General features: G+C 49.5%; 1 protein-coding gene across 1 annotated transcript in view; it reads right to left on the bottom strand.

Annotated features, from left to right (window-relative positions):
- Positions 1-10,652, bottom strand: part of MROH2A (maestro heat like repeat family member 2A) — a gene marked incomplete at both ends in the record, with an annotated part of 41,255 nt that extends 30,603 nt beyond the window's left edge. Inside the window, 11 exons of the mRNA XM_080671154.1 lie at positions 26-102; positions 2,861-2,974; positions 3,058-3,136; positions 3,315-3,407; positions 4,066-4,209; positions 4,771-4,922; positions 5,750-5,848; positions 8,075-8,237; positions 8,465-8,596; positions 10,159-10,337; positions 10,571-10,652. Of these exons, the coding sequence (XP_080527280.1) occupies positions 26-102; positions 2,861-2,974; positions 3,058-3,136; positions 3,315-3,407; positions 4,066-4,209; positions 4,771-4,922; positions 5,750-5,848; positions 8,075-8,237; positions 8,465-8,596; positions 10,159-10,337; positions 10,571-10,652 (1,314 nt within the window). The remainder of the gene's footprint in view (positions 1-25; positions 103-2,860; positions 2,975-3,057; positions 3,137-3,314; positions 3,408-4,065; positions 4,210-4,770; positions 4,923-5,749; positions 5,849-8,074; positions 8,238-8,464; positions 8,597-10,158; positions 10,338-10,570) is intronic.
- Between the last annotated feature and the right edge of the window lie 6,613 nt (positions 10,653-17,265).

The following is a 17,265-nucleotide window of genomic DNA, read 5'->3' as shown; positions in this document are numbered from 1 at the left end:
CCCGTCCAGGTCTCTGCCCTGTTACCTTGGAGCGGGTGTCAGAGATAGTGTTCTTGACCACTCGGATGGCCAGGCAGATGGTCTTGATATTCATTCTGGGATCTGAAAGGGGAAAACCAGCCTCAGGGCTGGGCTCTGAGATGCCCAGAGCAGCAGAAGCTCACCTTCCCTGGACAGGCATCAGGTGGCTTGTCCATGTCACAGCCTCCTGAACCTCCAACTCACCACCACATGTTAAAGGGCACTGCCCTCAGAAGCCTCCCAATGCCCGGCCCAACCCACACTGGCCCACCCTAGGGCGATGTGTTTATGCCTCACTCCCTCAGTCTCTACTTTGTGTATCTCTCTCTCTCTCTTTTTTAAAATTGATGTTTAGAGAGAAAGGAAGGGAGAGAAGGGATAGAGAGATAGAAACATCAATGAGAGAGAAACATCGATCGGCTGCCTCCTGTATGCCCCACACTGGGGATCAAGCCCACAACCGAGGCATGTGCCCTAACTGGGAATCAAACTGGTGACCTCTTAGGGCCTGGGTCAACGCTCAACCACTGAGCCACACCAACTAGACCCAGATTTATGTCTCTTTTGAACCCAGTCAGACTCTCCTTGAAAGCAGGGTCTCCACCTCAGAGCTTCTTAGTCTCCTCAGCTGGGCACACAGTTAAAAAAGGAGGAAGATTAAGGGAGGTGAGAAAGCACCTCCATGAGAAGGTTCTGGAGAGATAATGTGTGGACAGAATTAGGGTTGGGTGCTTCGGTTGATGGTGAAGTCTAGGTGTTACTGGAATTCCATGCTGGTGGAGGAAAAGCAGAAAATGAAGACAGGTAATCAGGCATTAAGGAGGAATGTTACATTTTTTTTCTGATTGTAAAAATAGTGTATGTTGCCCTGGCCATGTGGCTCAGTTGCTTGGAGCATCGTCCCATATACTATAAGACTGCAGTTTTAATTCCCAGTGGGGGCATGTATGTGAGGCAACCAATTGATGTTTCTCTCTCTCTCTCTCTCTCTCTCTCTCTCTCTCTCTCTCTCTCTCTCTCATAAAAACATATCCTTAGGTGAAGATTAAAAAAATAATAGTGCACACCCAGCCAGTGTGGCTCATTGGTTGAGCATCAACCCATGAATCAGGAAGTCACGGTTCCATTCCCTATCAGGACACATGCCCGACTTGTGGACTTGGTTCCCAGTGGGGTGCATGCTGGAGACAGCCAAGCAATAATTCTCTCTCCTCATTGATGTTTCTACCTTTCTCTCCCTCTCCCTTCCTCTTTCTTAAACCAATAAAACCATTTTTTTTAATAAAATAAAAATTTTAAAATAGTGCTGCCCTGGCCAGTGTGGCTCAGTTGGTTGGATATCGTCCTGTGCATCAAAAGGTTGCTGGTTCAATTCCTGGTCAGGGCACATGCCTGGGTTGTGGGGCTGGATCCCCAGTGGGGGCGTGCAGGAGGCAGACAATCAATGTTCTGTTCTTTCCAATCAATGTTTCTCTTTCTTTTTCCCCCTTCCTTCCTCTCTAAAAAAAGTAAAAATATTTTTTAAAATATTGTATGTTCATTGCAAGATTAAAATAAAAAATTACCACTCAACACTTTAAGTGTGTCCTTTTAAACCTATTTATGCATAAATATATAGATTTCTTTTAAATAACTGAGGTCATGCTTTATATACTGTCTCATACTGTATTATTACACTAAATATATAAAGGGCAGCTTTTCCATGAAAAAGTATAGATTGACTACACCCTTAATGGCTGTATGATACTCCATTATTTGGTTATACTATCATTCCACAAATTTTCTATAGAAAAAAAAATAGGTTGTTTCTAATGTTTTGCTTTTATGCACAATGTTACAATGAACATTTGGGCAATTATTTCATTCAGACAATTGAGAAAACGTTAGATTGTTGAGCCCAGGTTTTGGTTCCTACCCAAGTGAGCATACAAAATTCTTTATCATTTTACACCCCTGTCAAAGAAGTATAAGAAGCTGGTTTCTTGTTCTTCTAGACCAGGGATTAGCAAAGTGTAGCCCATAGGCTAAATTCAGCCCAAACCTGACTTTTGTAAATCAAGTTTTATTGGAACACAGCCACACTCTGTAGTCTATGGCTGCTTTTGCTCTGCAATGGCAGATTGAGCCACTGTTCCAGAGACCAGGTGGCCTGCAGAGCTGAAAAAAATTTTACTATCCTCTTTTACAGAAAAATAGCTAGGCCAATCTAGTGATTATCATCTCTGCCCACTGGATAGGTAGAAAGGGTCTTGTTGGTGCTTAAATCTGCATTTCTTGAAGAGAGAGGTTTACTATCAGTAGAAGGTCCTGCACAAAGACACTCATTTCAAGGGCTGAGCAAAAGCCACCCAGGCTCTTCTTACCATGTACCTGCAGGACTGCATGCTGCCAGCAGGGGGCACGTTGTTCAAAAGATGAGGTCTGAGACAGTATTTCCCTTTTGATATCAAGGCCAGAGTTTGGGTTTAAGGATTTAGAATCAGGGGTTTAGACTAAGTTTGGGCATTGGGTCAATGATGATTTAGGGATATACCTACACGATATATGAGGCTTTCTAATCACCTTTGAGTTAGCTTTGGGGTTAGTACTAGAATTCAGGTTAATAGTCTGAAATTCAGACTCAGGTGGAAGCTGGGATTCAGAGTTTAAGCAGAGGGTTAGGGGTGAGGAAGATGGGTCACAGTGCTGGTTAAGTTCAAGGATAGAAAACGTGAAGCAACTGAGAGCGTTGGCTCCTTAGCCCACCCAGTGGTGTCTACAAAAGAGGAAATGACAGAGGTCCAGACATGGGTGAAACCCACCTCTCCTGACCCCCACCCGCCTTCCTGCCCTTGCTCACCATCTGCGCCCACCACTGCCCTGATCAGGGTGAGGGTTCCCACGCGGATGGCCTCCTTGCTCATCTCCATTTGGCTGAGAAAGAACTTCATCAGCTCCTTAGGGTAGGAGCGAGCTGCAGGGGGAAGGGCAGTTTGAGTCCCTCCCACTGAGCCAGAGCAGTGGGGGAGGCAGCCCCAACTGTGCGCAGAGCCTCACCGAGGGCTATGAAGCAGTGTTCGATCTCCCTCACGTTCTGGCTGCTGTACTGCTGCTGGACAGGGGCCTTGGTGCACACCTGGGAAGGGGCCATGCAGGGAGGGTGGGTGAGATCACAGCCGAACAGTGGAATGTAGGTGCACAGGAGAAAGACAAAGCCTCCACCACCCTTTTGCCCTGGTTGGCCACCTGCCGCAGCCCGCGTCCTGCAGATCCACCCTGAGAATGCCATGCCCAGCCGCGATTGCCAGCCTAACCTGGATGTGCAGTTCTGTGAAAATAGTGTGTAGATGCATTTGGGGGACGGGGGTGCTGGTGATGACTGACACTTCCAGGATCTGCCTCAAGACCTGCAAGGGATGGCCAAATGGTGGCAGATGACCTTCCACCAACTCATGGTCACAGTCTATTTAGACCCTTGATGAAGAGATGATCCTGGACTTATGGTGGGCCTTAAATCCAATGACTGGTGTCTTTATAAGAAGAGAAGACACAGAGACAGGTACTGGGAAGAAGGCCACGTGAAAATGAAGGACAAGTTGGGAATGATGCTGCCTCAAGCTTAGCAATGCCTGGACACCAGATGCTGGGAAAGGCAAGCAAAGATTCCCACCCCCCCCTCCCCAGAGCTTTCAGAGGGAATGCAGCCCTGCCCATACCTTGAGTTTAGACTTCTGGTCCTCAGAACCTTGAGAGAATAAACTTCTGTTGATTTAAGCCACCCACCTTGTGGTTCTTTGTTGTAGCAGCCCCAGGAAACTACACAAAGGTCACAGTATCACCGTGGCCTCTAAAACCCTTTGGGATCTTGTCCTTTCCCCCTAAAAGTACCAGGCCCCATGGCTCCTCATAGGGCATAGATATTGGGTCTGCTGTCAATCGTCCAAATATCAGACATCCCACCTACCATCCAGATGGCACCTCTCCTTCCCTCCCCCGCCTCCCGACCTCCCCAGTACACTTGGGGACCAGGCCTCCATCCCAGGTGAGTTCCTGCACAGCCCGCACCTGCGTAATGAAGAGGGCCTCCAGGCTGCCCTGGTACTCTGCCAGCAGCAGGGGGAGGTAGTCGTACACCTCTTCCCGCAGGTCATCATTGGGCAGGAGCAGGTTCAGCATGGGCCTCAGGGACTTGATGACCCCCAGCTTCACCTACCACAGGAGGGGAATCTCAGGATTCCTTGTCCCAGGGCCCCCAGCAAGGACCAGTCATGTCAGCCCTGTCCACAGAGTCAAGAATGTGTGACAGAGGGGACCTTGGAAGTAGAGTTGAGTCCTTGCCCAGGGCCCCACAGGTGAGCAGTGAGGCCAGGCTGTCTCCATGAATCCCGGCTCTGTCACTTAGGTGGCCTTGTACAGGTACTTATTCACTCTGTGCCTCTTTCCTCATTTGTAAAACAGTCCTACAGCATAAAGTTGGCATGGAAATAGCTCCCATAGGTAAACCACATGGAGAGCTCCCACTTGCACATAACACGTCCCCCATCTAGAAGCTCCCAGGGCTTTACCAAGTCGGCCTCCTGGGGCACCAGTGTCCGGGCATTCAGGGGCATGACCTCCTAGCTCTGCCATTAATTAGGTCACTATCTCTCTGAAGTCCTGGGAACAAGGCTGGACCCAGCGGTGTCTCAGCTCTCCCAGCCTCACAGGCTAGGGAGCCATTACCTGGGGGAAGGCAGCCCCACCCCCCACCCCGAGAATGGCACATCTCACCTCTGGGTTGTGGCTCTTCAGCCACACGGTCACGAAATAGCGATACATCGGGAACAGCTTTATAGCAAACTGCTCCTCGGTCATCACAGGGTACACGCTGTCCTCCAGATGCCTCAGGTAGAACTGCACTGTCTCACAGAAGGTCTCCATGGCTATGGTGGGAGAGGAGGATCCCAGAGGGGCAGGAGGCAGGACACAGCCCCGTCCACAGAGTCAAAAATATGTGACAGAGGGGACCTTGGAAGTAGGGTTGAGTCCTTCTCCAGGAGGGGGGGAGCGCTCACACACTTCCACAGCTAGTAGGTTACTGAGATGGCCAGGCACAGCCCAGAAAAATCCCCTCTGTGTCCCTCCCTCTCTGCCCTCCCAGGCCTTAACCACTCCCTAATTTTTTATCCCATATACCTGTGTATCCCCGGGGTTGGGGGGCATTAAGCACACAGGCATGTCCAGACCCTAGCCTTTGAGATTCACGTGCAGGGGTCAAGAATGGGGACTGGACATAACTCTTTACCCACATCCTGGGACGCCAACACAGAGGGAAGCAAACCCAGTTTGCCCTATTTTTCTCAGGGTTCAGGGATTTGGGGACCAAGAAAACATTATGTAATGAAAACTTGGGCAAGGAGATCAGATGTAAACAGCATCAAAGACCTGCCCAAGTCAGGCCCAACACGGAGACATTTCCCCTGGTCTCCCATCACCTGTGAATCCCACCACCTTCACTGGTCTTCTCTTGAGAAGCTTAACTACAGAGCAAGCTATGCCAAGTCACAGGGACAGCTTCCTCCTCTAAGCCACCTGCCCCCCTGGAGAGCCAATCAGAGGCCACACCAAGTAGTAGATTGAATAAATGTTTGGGAATAAATGAACAAACAGCCTCTGGTTCAACAACCCGCACACACACCCACTTCTTACCCCATTTTCCCCTCCAGCACCCTGATTGGGCCAGACTTGCAGGCCCATGGGGGACACGTACCACCACAGATCACCTGGCGCATCTTGGCTTCGTTGACGAGTCTCAGCATCGTGAATATGGTTGCCAGGGTGATGCCCATGTAGGGCATGAACTCGAACACTGTAGTGTGGGGGAGGGGTTGAGGGAGCAGGGTAAGCCGGGAGAAGGAAAAGATGACACCTCCACTCTGCTCCCAACCCAATCCTGCGGTGCCTGCTGAGCCAAGGAACCCCTTTGTGCCCCTGCAGCCACAGGAAATAGTGTGGAAGTCAATAGGTGAAGATCCAGCTGGATGTGGGTGAAGGGAAAGGAATACAGAAAAGGGAGGGGGAACAGAGGGACAGAAGGAAGAGAGAGAGCAGAGACAGAGCCATGGGAAAGAGGGGAGAGGCAGGAAGTGGGAGACCATGAGCTCTCAGAGCATGTCGGCTTCCTTGGAATGATGTCTGTTCCCTTTGGGTGTCACAGATTTTCTTGGATGAATGAGAAAGAGAGTGAGGAAGAGGAACTGAAAGACCAGCAGGCAGAAAAAAGGAGGGCAGAGAAAGAAAAGAAACAGACATGGGAAGGGGAGAAAAGAGGTTGTTGGGAGAAAGAGTAACAGGTGACAGGCCCCACTCCAACACCTCTCTGAACCTAGGTCTTCCACTGTGCTGGGAGCCCCCATTCCCACCAACATGCTTTCTTAAGACTTTCCTTCCCTGGCTGGGCCCCTTCCTCCTATTCATCCATCTGTCCCTCTGTCCTGGTTCTCTGGCCTTAGCACACAAGAGGCCTAGGCCCTCCCTTGCCCCTGGACCTCTCCAGCTGTCATCTCACAGCAAGTGACCGATCCTCCCACCTCTCTCCAGCCTGCCCAGGCTCCATCCCCAGCATACCATGAAACTCTTCTTGGCCAAGCAGCCTTCTCCAGCCTCATCTTACTGGATCCTTCAGCAAGATGGGACACAACCGGCCCCTGGGCCCTTTCTGAATCACTGTCCTCTTTGCAAGGCCCACTACACTACACTACACTGTCCTCACCTTTCTCCCCATTCTTACGATCCCTCCTAAGCCTTCTTAATGTTGAGGCTTCTCTCTTCTCTTCTCTCTCCACTTTCATGCCCTTGGGGTCAGTGGCTTTGAACACCACCTACACTCTGAGCTCTCCTGGTAGGAAGGGTAAGCCCAGACCTGCCCTCTGAACTCAGCATCCACATATCAGCTCCCCACATTACCTCTCCACTTGGACATCTCACAAGGAATGCGAACTCAATACATACAAATAGGTTCTTTCTGAGCCCCCAAGTTTTGTCTCCATGTTTCCCATCTCAGGACATTAACAACCATATACCCTATTACTCAAACCTGAAATGTGGGAGTCATTCTTGCTTTCTCTTTGCCTCCTACACACAACTTATAATTTCATGCCCAAGCCCCATCCATACCTTCAATCTGTTCACTGCTCACCAAATGCACTCCAACCCAAGCCACCATCACCACACCTTCACACATCTCCCGTCTCCATCCACACAACAGCTAAGTTTCATCAGGCAATTCTGCAGCCTTGAAATCCCTCAGTAGCTTTCTAGTGCCCTTAAATACAATCCAGACTCTTTACCCACTCGGCCTGCCTAACTTTCCAACCTCATCTTACACCATCTCCTTGGCTCTCAAACTCCAGACACACTGACCTCTTAGCTCTTCAGAGAAGCCAAGCTTTTTCCTGCCTCAGGACCTTTGCAAATGATGTTCTCTTAGTGCATCCGGTTCTTCACACAGATATTATCATCTCATCCTTTAGGTCACAGCTGAAATATAACTGCCTCAATGAGGACCCTACAGAGATGAAGTCCTCTCCCTCATCCTGATTTCAAGCAGCCACCTGGTTGTCCTCTTCACACCCTCACCTCTTATTATGATTGCTTATTTTCTTGTTTACTTGTTTATGGTCCTTCATGAGGGTAGAGACTGTGCATGTTTTATTCCCTGTTGTGGCCCAGCACCCACTGCAATGCCTGCGTGGACTCAGTACCTCTTTTGTGGAATGAAGGGAAATGGAATGAGAGAGAAGTGAAATAAAATGAGAGAGGGAGATGAGAAGACAGAGAAGAACAGAGTCTCAGATGAAGAGGAGAGAGAGATTTGGAGGAGATGGAAGGATGGGAAAATACAGACCAAAATGTGAGGCAGAGACACACAGAAAGAATCTGAACAGCTGAGAGACCCATGGAGATGAAAAGAAGGAATTCCAGAAAAAGAGAAGAAAAGAGAGAAATGGGGGGGGGGCGGGGGGCAGAGACTAGGAGGAAGCGCTGGGCCAGCCCAAAGGGGCCAGGAACTGGGCTGAGAGCCCCCACACCCTACCATTGCCGTTGGCCAGCTTCGCCAGGGTGATGATGACAAACTCGTCTGTGAGGTCAAGGGGCTTGAGACGGTGCTGCATCTCATACATGACCACACTGAAATGGTTCCGGGACAAAGCTACCAGGGTGTCACTGGCCACCTCTGCCTTCATGTAACCCTCCACCTGAGGGGACCGGAGAGGGACATGTGGTGTGACCACCAGCTGGATCCTCATAAAACCCTCCAGTCCCATGCTTTCTCCAGCCCTGCTGGGCCCCCTTGGGCTCAGCCTGTTCTTGCCCTATGAGGTGGTTGGACAAGGGCCTTGGTTGTCACAGGCCATGCCCACCAACAGCCCCACCCTAGGTTGGCAGAGACACAGGATACCAATGGAGCCCAGAGTTCCACTACCTCCAGGATCTCCTGCATCTCCTTGGAGGCAATGGTGACCAGCCTGTGGACACACTGCTCCTCCAGCTCCCCCTCCTGCTGAATGATCTCCTGCAGGATGTTGTAAATGTTGACTTTCCGCTGGGTGGAGATCTGGAGAACAAGCATGGCGGGCAGGAAAATCCCAAGCCTCAGACCCCTACTCATCCATCTCCATCATCTGCCCTTCCCTCCTCCATCGAACTCCTCCAACTGGCCACATCACTGTGGCCTGCAAATGGTTCCCTCTTCCGTGTTCAGTCTGGCGTGCTCAGTAAGGCAGATGTCAGCACACCAGATCCTCAAGACTTGGCACTGACCCAACTGAGAGTCCAAGAAGTTGGGTTTGCTCTGCCCTTTGCCCTAGTGAGGGAGCGCTCCAGATCAGGGAATATTCCTCTGTCTCTATTTTGATTCCTGGACAGCACTTATCACTGTTATAAATTATAGGATTGCACGAAGAGGTTGTAACCCAGACCACACCCAGGGAGCCGAATTTGAGAATGACTCTGATTTATTCAGGTATGGTGAGCCACTCTCAAGAAATGAGGGATGACTCTGTTTATGGGCCATTGCCTGCAGAGTCCTCTGGGAAAACGCTTCCTCCCCCAGACAGTAAGAAGACCACTTTCCAATAGTCCAGACATCTTAGCAAATTTGGGAACCTCAAGAAGAGAGGAATTCACCCAAATTTATATGTTCTACTAGTGAAATCCGATATAGAGAGTGTTGGTCTTATTTTTCTAGTCTTGGTTTAGTGAGTCAGAGAGGCTAGCAAAACACCAACCAGAGATTCCTTGTGGCCATTGCTGTTCAGTACCACAAGGCTCGAGATCAGGGATTCACAACTGGTCCTTATTACTTCCTAAGGAGTCTTCTTAGACATTTCTTCCCTAATCAGCCCTCACGAAACCTTAATACCACACATATAGTCTGTACCTGTTTATGGGCTGTATACAGGTCTGTGCTTTATATATAAAAAAGTAAGATTTTCTCCGCTTCCCTCCAAGAACCAGTTTTACACATTTGGGGGCAGTATTGCACCCCATTTGTTGAGAATAATTGCGTTGGGTTTTCAAAGTGTACTCTAGAAGGCCTATATTTATACTTAGCACTCTTGATGAACCTACATAAACAGCCAGGCAAATTGTAATAAGAGCAGTCTTTCCTGCGATCAAGATTAATCCCTGGAGAATATTTATGGGCACAAGAGAAAAACTGTTCAAAACTTGGAAACTGGCATAAAGCAGGCACTCAGTGGCCTTCCAGTGTGTGGTGCTGCCTGCCAGCCACTTGGGGGTTCTCCGTGCCTTTATCTTGGACTGTCTAGGCAATGGTATGGCTCCATGGGGATAGAAGCTAACCGGCCCAGCATCCCTTCGCTCTGGGTCTGCTGTGTCTTTGCTCTCCCATATCCACCAGCTTTGCTCCGGCTCTAGAATGATGGCTCCCAACCCCACTGTGTCAGAATATGGAAGAGCTTTTAAAAATTGACATAGCCACAGTCTCCACTAGGTCCTCAAGAACCTAGAACTTCACAGTCCAGCCCATTTCCATACCCCGGCACCTAGCCCTGCACCTTTGACAGTCAGTACGTGTGCTGAGTGGTAGATGGACGCACGAGCAGCCGCCGTGGCTGGGCTCAGAGGAGCGGCTGAGGGCGCAGGAGGCCCTACCTCTGGCACCTGTAGGCAGCGGATGAGAGCGTTCATCACCATACAGGGCTTGGTGGTGGCCTTCTCCGTGATTATCACCGAGGCCAGCGTCTTCCGCATGTCAGGACCTGCCCCAGCAGCGTCCATCTTTGATTCGCTGTCTATGATGTTGAGGAGGTTTGTGACTTGTTGGAAAGTCCCTGAGACAGAGATGGCACAGGATTGGTTCTGAGGTGACCATTACAAAAGGTACTCCCTGTGCCCCAGCCTCCCCAACACCTGCACAGCCTTAGCTGCACCTGTGGTGTGATTGGGCAGGGACCTTCCTATCCACCGAGTGGATGGAGATACTTAGACCTCAGCTAGGACTTGCCCTCAAGGAGTTAGTGGCCAAGATCAGACAGGAATGCAAGGATGTGGGTGACTTTCTTACCACCATCATCTGGTTCCAGAGGTTCCAGATCCTCTGTTTCTTCTGACAGGTCCTCGTTTGAGTCTATTGCTGATCCTGCCATCTCTTTCTCAGGCTCTTTTGACATAAAAAAGATTTTTAAAATACTTGGTGTGTTGACACAGTCTAAGATGACCTCTAGTGAGTCACACCCTGTATAATCCCTCCCCCTTGAGGGTGGGCAGGCTCCAGGATTTGTTTCTAAACAATAGAGTCTGACAAAAATGATGGGAAGCCACTCTCATGATCACATTACATCATATCAGTCTTAGCAGATTGGAGAAAGAAATTCTCCTGCCAGCCTTGAAGGGTAACAGCCATGATGTGAACTGCCAATGGAGGAGGCCATGTGGCAAGGAACTGAGAGCCTCAGTCCTACAACCACAAGGACCTGGATTCTGCTAGCAACCACATGAGCTTGTAGAGCATGCAGGCATCTGACACCTTGAGTGCAGCCTGTGAGACCCCAGAGCAAAAGACTTGGCTAAGACATGCCCAGGCTTTGACCCACAGAAACTATGAAATAATAAATGGGTGTTGTTTTAAGCCACTAAGTTTATGATAATGTGTTACACAGAAATAAATAATATACTTGATTAAGCAGGCCTTCCTCCCTGTTTTCTAGGCACTGAAAATGAAAGATGAATTAGAAATCCACCTCAGCAAGTTTCACAGTTCTTCCAAAGGCTCTCACATTGGCAGCTTCTTAAGAGTTGACAAACATCAACACAGATGTCAAGATGAAAGATTCAAAACTCCCAGGTCCTTTCTCCTCCTGTTCCCAAGTTCCTCAGTCTCAAACTCCATCCCAAGGCCCATCACCATCCTGTGCCCTTTCCTCTAGGGAATCTTTTAAAGACCTACTCTGGGACCTCAGTACTGACCTTTGCTCCAAACTCTCTCCAAGATGGAACAAAAATACAACGCAAGAAGAAGCTCTGTTCTTTGCTTAATATACATCAATGGTGACTTGGACTATGGCAGGATCAGTTGTCAAAACGGGAGACAGTTGGGCTCCTCAGTGGTAACACAGATGAGGACCAGGTCTCCTGGCGGGTGGAGGGCTTCATTAGAATCATCACCGTTAGAACTTTGAACTCCAACTGCCTCCCTGAGTCTCTGTCAACTGAGGACTTTGAAGAGTGCACAGATCCTGTGAGAAAACCCCCACATCATGCTGTTTAAACATTTCTTAAACATTACCCACATGTCTGGTGAAGTACGGTAGCCTGTTTGGGAGAGGAAAATGGTGGGAGGAAGGTGCTTCACAACCTAGTCACTTGGGGATACTGTCATAGAGCCCCAGGGTGGAGAGGTGTGGTCGGGGCAGCTGGAGGAGGGGAGGGTGACAGAAAGTCTTGGGAAGAGGACTGCTCCCTGAGGATTGGGTGACTTGCAGGATGAGGAAGTGGGTTTCCACTGGCAGAATACTTAGAAGATAAAGAACCTCAAGGAAGGCAGGGACCTTGTGTCCTTAAACCAAAAGTGGGGCCCAAAGGATTTCCCTGCCACTTGCAGCTGTGAGAGAGTCCAGATCACCAGTTTGAGCAATGAAATATTGGCCTCAGAATGAAATATTGGCCTCAGAAGCCTTACATGCATTACAGGGCAACAGAATAAGACTCACAGCCACCTGGGCCTTGGTGCTCAATTACACTCAATGTTTGCCCGCCCTGCCAAGAGGGAGTGAGTTCTTCAGCCTCTGCTTGAACACCTCTGATCCCAGGAAGCTCATTACCCTCATTAACCCATTTCTACTTCATTGACTCTGGGTGGTTAGAAGATGAGCTTCCTCTCTATAGTGCCAAGCACATCTTCCCATAAAAAGTATGCATTGTTCCTTGGTCTGCCCTTCAGAACAATATTGACTAATATGAAATAGACACAAGGAGACAATTATCACAAGCCCCATCTTTCACAGACCCCTCTGTCCTACCTCCTCCCACTCCCCTCTAAGCCTTCTTTTCTCTTCCATCGATTACTCAAGTGACATGGTTGCAATTCCACAGCAGTTAAGCCAGGCTCCCCATTCTGTGGTGGATATACCTTTGTCCTCTGAGAGTCTAAGACACAACACATAAAATGTCATGAATTTAGAGTTGAAAGTGAATGTATCAGCCACTGCTGTGTAACAAGACTCTTCAAAACCACTTATTAGTGTTTGCAAGTCTATAGGTGGTGAGCTGGGTGGTTCTGTTGATCTGCGCCTTGTCCAGCCAAGCACAACTGAAGTCACTCATGCATCTGCAGTAGCCAGTGGGTTAAGTCAGTGGTCGGCAAACCGCGGCTCGCGAGCCACATGCAGCTCTTTGGCCCCTTGAGTGTGGCTCTTCCACAAAATACCACGTGCGGGCGCGCACATACAGTGCGATTGAAGGAGTACCCTAATTAAGTTAATAACAATGTACCTACCTATATAGTTTAAGTTTAAAAAATTTGGCTCTCAAAAGAAATTTCAATCGTTGTACTGTTGATATTTGGCTCTGTTGACTAATGAGTTTGCCGACCACTGGGTTAAGTGAAGGCTGGCTGGTCTAGGATGGCCTCACACACAGGGATCTGGCAGTTGGCTAGCTATTGGCTGAAGTGATTGGGATAGTTGTGTCTCATAGCAGCTAGGTGGGCTTCCAGGAGAGTGAGCAGAAACATGAAGGCCTCTTGAAGCCTGGACTTAGAAATGGCACCATCACCTCTGCCATATTCTATCAATCAATGCAGGTCACAGGCCAGCCCAGATGCAAGGGCTAGGGTAATAGATCTCTCCTCTTAACAAGAAGAGCTTCAAAGTTACATTGTGAAGGACATGGCTAGTGGGAGTGGTGAATAAGGACCATTTTTTCTTACACACGTGGTGAGTGTGTAAGCACAGAAAAAAAATGAGATGCCCCTGAATACATTATCTAGAGAGAACACAAAGACAATGAGATCAAGGAGAAAGATGTGGACTCTGCTTGGTTTTCCAAAGTGAAAATACTTTTTATTTGTCAAATCGTGACAGGAATATTTGACTCACATGCAATCCATTCATAAAATCAGCCACTCTTGTGCTTTCAAGCTGCAGAGCTTCCCAGCTCCATTTCTTTGGGAACTAACATGAAAATAAGAAAACATTGTAGAAATCTGTGAGCTTAAAGGTATAAAAAGGGCAAAGGCAGAAAGTGCGGAAAATGTGCCTATGTAGTGGACACATTTGGTGGCACCTCTCCAGAGACAAGTTTCCCTCTTCTATGACCCTTTGATTCACAGTTACGGGCTCCTGGTGGTCATGGTTTCCCTCTGTAATCCCTCCACCAACACTCCTGATTAGAAAAGGAATGGACACCTGGTCTAGCTGGAGTAATCACATTCTCTTACCCAGGAATTCAGAACTCTGGGCAAGAGAGAACCCAGTCAGTGTCCTGTAGGATCTTGGAGTTAAGGGATCAGAAAGCTGGCCCTTAGGGCCTGGTGAGTAGTAAGTGATTCTGGAAGGGAAAGGGCAGTACTCCCGGAATGGAATGGATTTCAGGGGCTTAACACAGCTCTTGCCCTGATTTCAAAGCCCACAGGCAGGGCTGTCAGGGTTGCAGGACACTCCAGTGTGAGATGCCTCCATGCTGGGGACGATGGGGAGCACCTAGCCTCAGAGACCCCCATGACTGTTTTAAAGGGGGGTTGGCGTCCCCCTTCTGACGGCCCTCCATGCTGGGTAGGTGGCAGCCTGTGAACAGAAGGTGATCTGGGGCTGTAGGTGTTAGACACTTACAAACTTCCAGAGATTGGGAAGTCCACTCCTCTTGCGTGAGGAGCAAAGCAGCCAGGACAGTGTGCCTGACTGGTAAGGTAAACAAGGGGGCGGAGTCTCAGAAACAAGAGGTAGAATGCAGGTAAACAGCCTGAAGTGTTGATGTGAACAAGGGAGTGGGGCCAGGTCAACAGATAGAAGTGGACAAATGGTTAGGGCAGTGGGGCCACGTGAATGCTGAGGAGGGTCACAAGGGGTCACAGAGGCCCCACCTTCCTTTGGTCCAAATCTAAGAGTCACCAAGAAGGTACCTTTCCTCAAGAAGGGTGATCCCTGTGAATGAAGCAGAAAGCTAGTGAACAGTAAGTGACACTAGAAGGGGTAGGACAGTGCTCCCAGAATGGAACTGGTTTTCAGGGGCTTAACACAGCTCTTGCCCTGAATTCAAAGCCCACAGGCACGGCTGTCAGGTGGAAGGACACTCCAGTGTGAGATGCCTCCATAGTGGGGACAATGGAGGGTCCCTAGCCTCAGAGACACCCATGGCTGAATTAAAGGGGGGCTGGTATCTCCCCTCTTGCAGCACTCCCTGCTGGGTCAGAGGCAGCTTGTGAGCAAAAGATGATCAGGGGCTGTGAGTGATAGGCACTTAACAGAACATCCAGAGATTGGGAAGTCCACTCCTCTGCATGAGAAGCAAAGCAGTCAGGCCAGTGTGGCTCAGTGGTCAGGTGAACAATAGGGCGAGGTCTCAGGAACAAGGGGGAGGGGTCAGGTGAGCAGCCAGAAGTGGTCAAGTGAACAAGGGCCAGGTGTACAACCAGAAGTGGTGATGTAAATGAGGGAGTGGGGCCAGGTCAACAGCTGGAAGTGATCAAGTGGTTAGGGCGGCGGGGCCACATGAATGCTGAGGAGCACCACAAGAGGTCACAAACGCCCCACCTTCCTTTGGTCCATCTCTGGATGGCAGCAACAGGTCCCTTTCCTCAAGGCAGGTCATTCACTGTGAATGAAGCAGAAAGCTGGCCCTCAGGGCCCGGCCACCAGTCAGTGACTCTGGAGGGGGCAGGACAGTGCTCCCAGAATGGAACTGGTTTTCAGGGGCTTAACACAGCTCTTCTCTAGTTTCAAAGCCCACAGGCAGGTTGTAAGTGTTGCAGGACACTCCAGTGTGAGATGCCTCCATGGTGGGGACAATGGGGGAACCCTAGCCTCAGAAATCCCTATGGCTGTCTTAATGGTGGCTGGAATCCCCCTTCTTGGGCCCCTCCCCACAGGGTAGGAGGCAGTCTGTGAGCAGAAGTTGATCTGGGGCTATGGGTGTTAGGCACTTAACCCAACTTCCAGAGATTGGGAAGTCCACCCCTCTGCATGAGGAGCAGAGCAGGCAGGCCAAGGTGGCTGAGTGGTCAGGTGAACAATGGGGCAGGGTCTGGGCAAAAAGGGGTGGGGCCCAGGTGACCAGCTGGAAGTGGTCAAGTCAGCAAGGGGGAAGGGCCAGGTGAACAGTTGCAAGTGATCAAGTGGATAGGGCAGTGGCGCCACTTGAATGTGGAGGAGTATCAGAAGAGGATGCAAAGGCCCCACCTTCCTGTGGTCTAGACTCTGAATGGCAGCAAGAATGTCCCTGTCCTCAAGGAAGAGCAATCCCTGTGAATGAGGTGGGGACAAAGGAGCAGAATAGGACAAGAGAATGGGGAAGAACACAGCTGTCACTCAGAACATGCAGGGACAGAAGGAGATAAGAGAGGCTCCAATCATCCCAGCTCTTTTGGACGCTTGGCCATGAGCCTGAGTCCTTAGGAACCCCATCTCCTTACAAAAAGACCCCCCTACTTACTTAAGGTGTCTAGAGTTGCGTTCTCTTACTTGTGGGACTAGAAACATGAAGGTGCAGAGGAGCCCGTGAGAGGTCAGTGCAGCTCAGGGTCCCTGAGAGAGTCAAGGGGGCATGGAACATGGGCACCTTGCCCAGGAGATGGTCACTGGGTGGACCCAAAGGGCCTAGAAAGAGGGCGGATCCAATTCAAGGGTCACCACAGGGTCCTTAGATGTGGGGAGGGAGCTGGTGTGAAGAGCTTGTGTTCCAAAAGCAGCCTGGGGATCCCTGTGACACCCAGCTCCAACTTGAAGCTTATATGTTTAAAACGTTTGCAAATAACACAAAGCAACAAGCAGAGGTGTGAAAAAAAATTAAAGGCAAAATAAAATTAAATGGAGAAAATACTTCCGGTACATGGCAGAGAATATTCTCATTAGGCAGTAAGCTCTCTTAGCCAGGGTAATACCTCAGGGTAATACCCCCAGAGGAAAATAGGCAAAGGAATAAAACAGAAATACAAATGGCTCATAAGCTTGTAAAAAATTCAACTTTTCATAGTAATGAGAAAATGGGAGCAAATTTAAATCAAGATCCCACATTTCTCTTAACAAACTGATGATGTTTTGTTGTTGTTGTTTTTGGCAAGATATTACTTTCTGTTGCAGAGGTGTGGGAACCTAGCTTTCTCACACCATCTCAGGGTGCAATTTGAGAATATTTCAAACCACTTGCAATGAGAAGCAGCAGTGCCCCACCCAATGTCCTGTGTTCTTCTCTCTTTAGTGCACAAACCCCCTCCCATACCACACAGCATTTCCCTCCCTGGGGGCTCTCTGCCTTCCAGAGCTGCCATGCTGACTGAAGTGCAGGAAATTAGTAACCAGTTGTGAGCAGCTGATCACTGGCAAGGCAAGTGTTCAGATACCCAAGGGCCTTGCTTCTCCCCAGGATAAGATGGGTGCATTTTGTGTGCTAGCTCCCAGCATCCACCAGGGGTATTCAAGCTCTGTCACCCACAGGAGAGCCAGCTTCTTGGTGGCCATCACACCCCATCCCACTGCCCACGCACCTTCAATTCCTAAAGAAAATACTTGACCTGAATCATCACTGCAGAGAAACCCAAAATGAGAC

Source organism: Plecotus auritus (assembly GCF_963455305.1).
Source record: "Plecotus auritus genome assembly, chromosome: 5".
Lineage (NCBI taxonomy): Eukaryota > Metazoa > Chordata > Mammalia > Chiroptera > Vespertilionidae > Plecotus > Plecotus auritus.
This window is presented reverse-complemented; position numbering and strand designations above follow the sequence as displayed.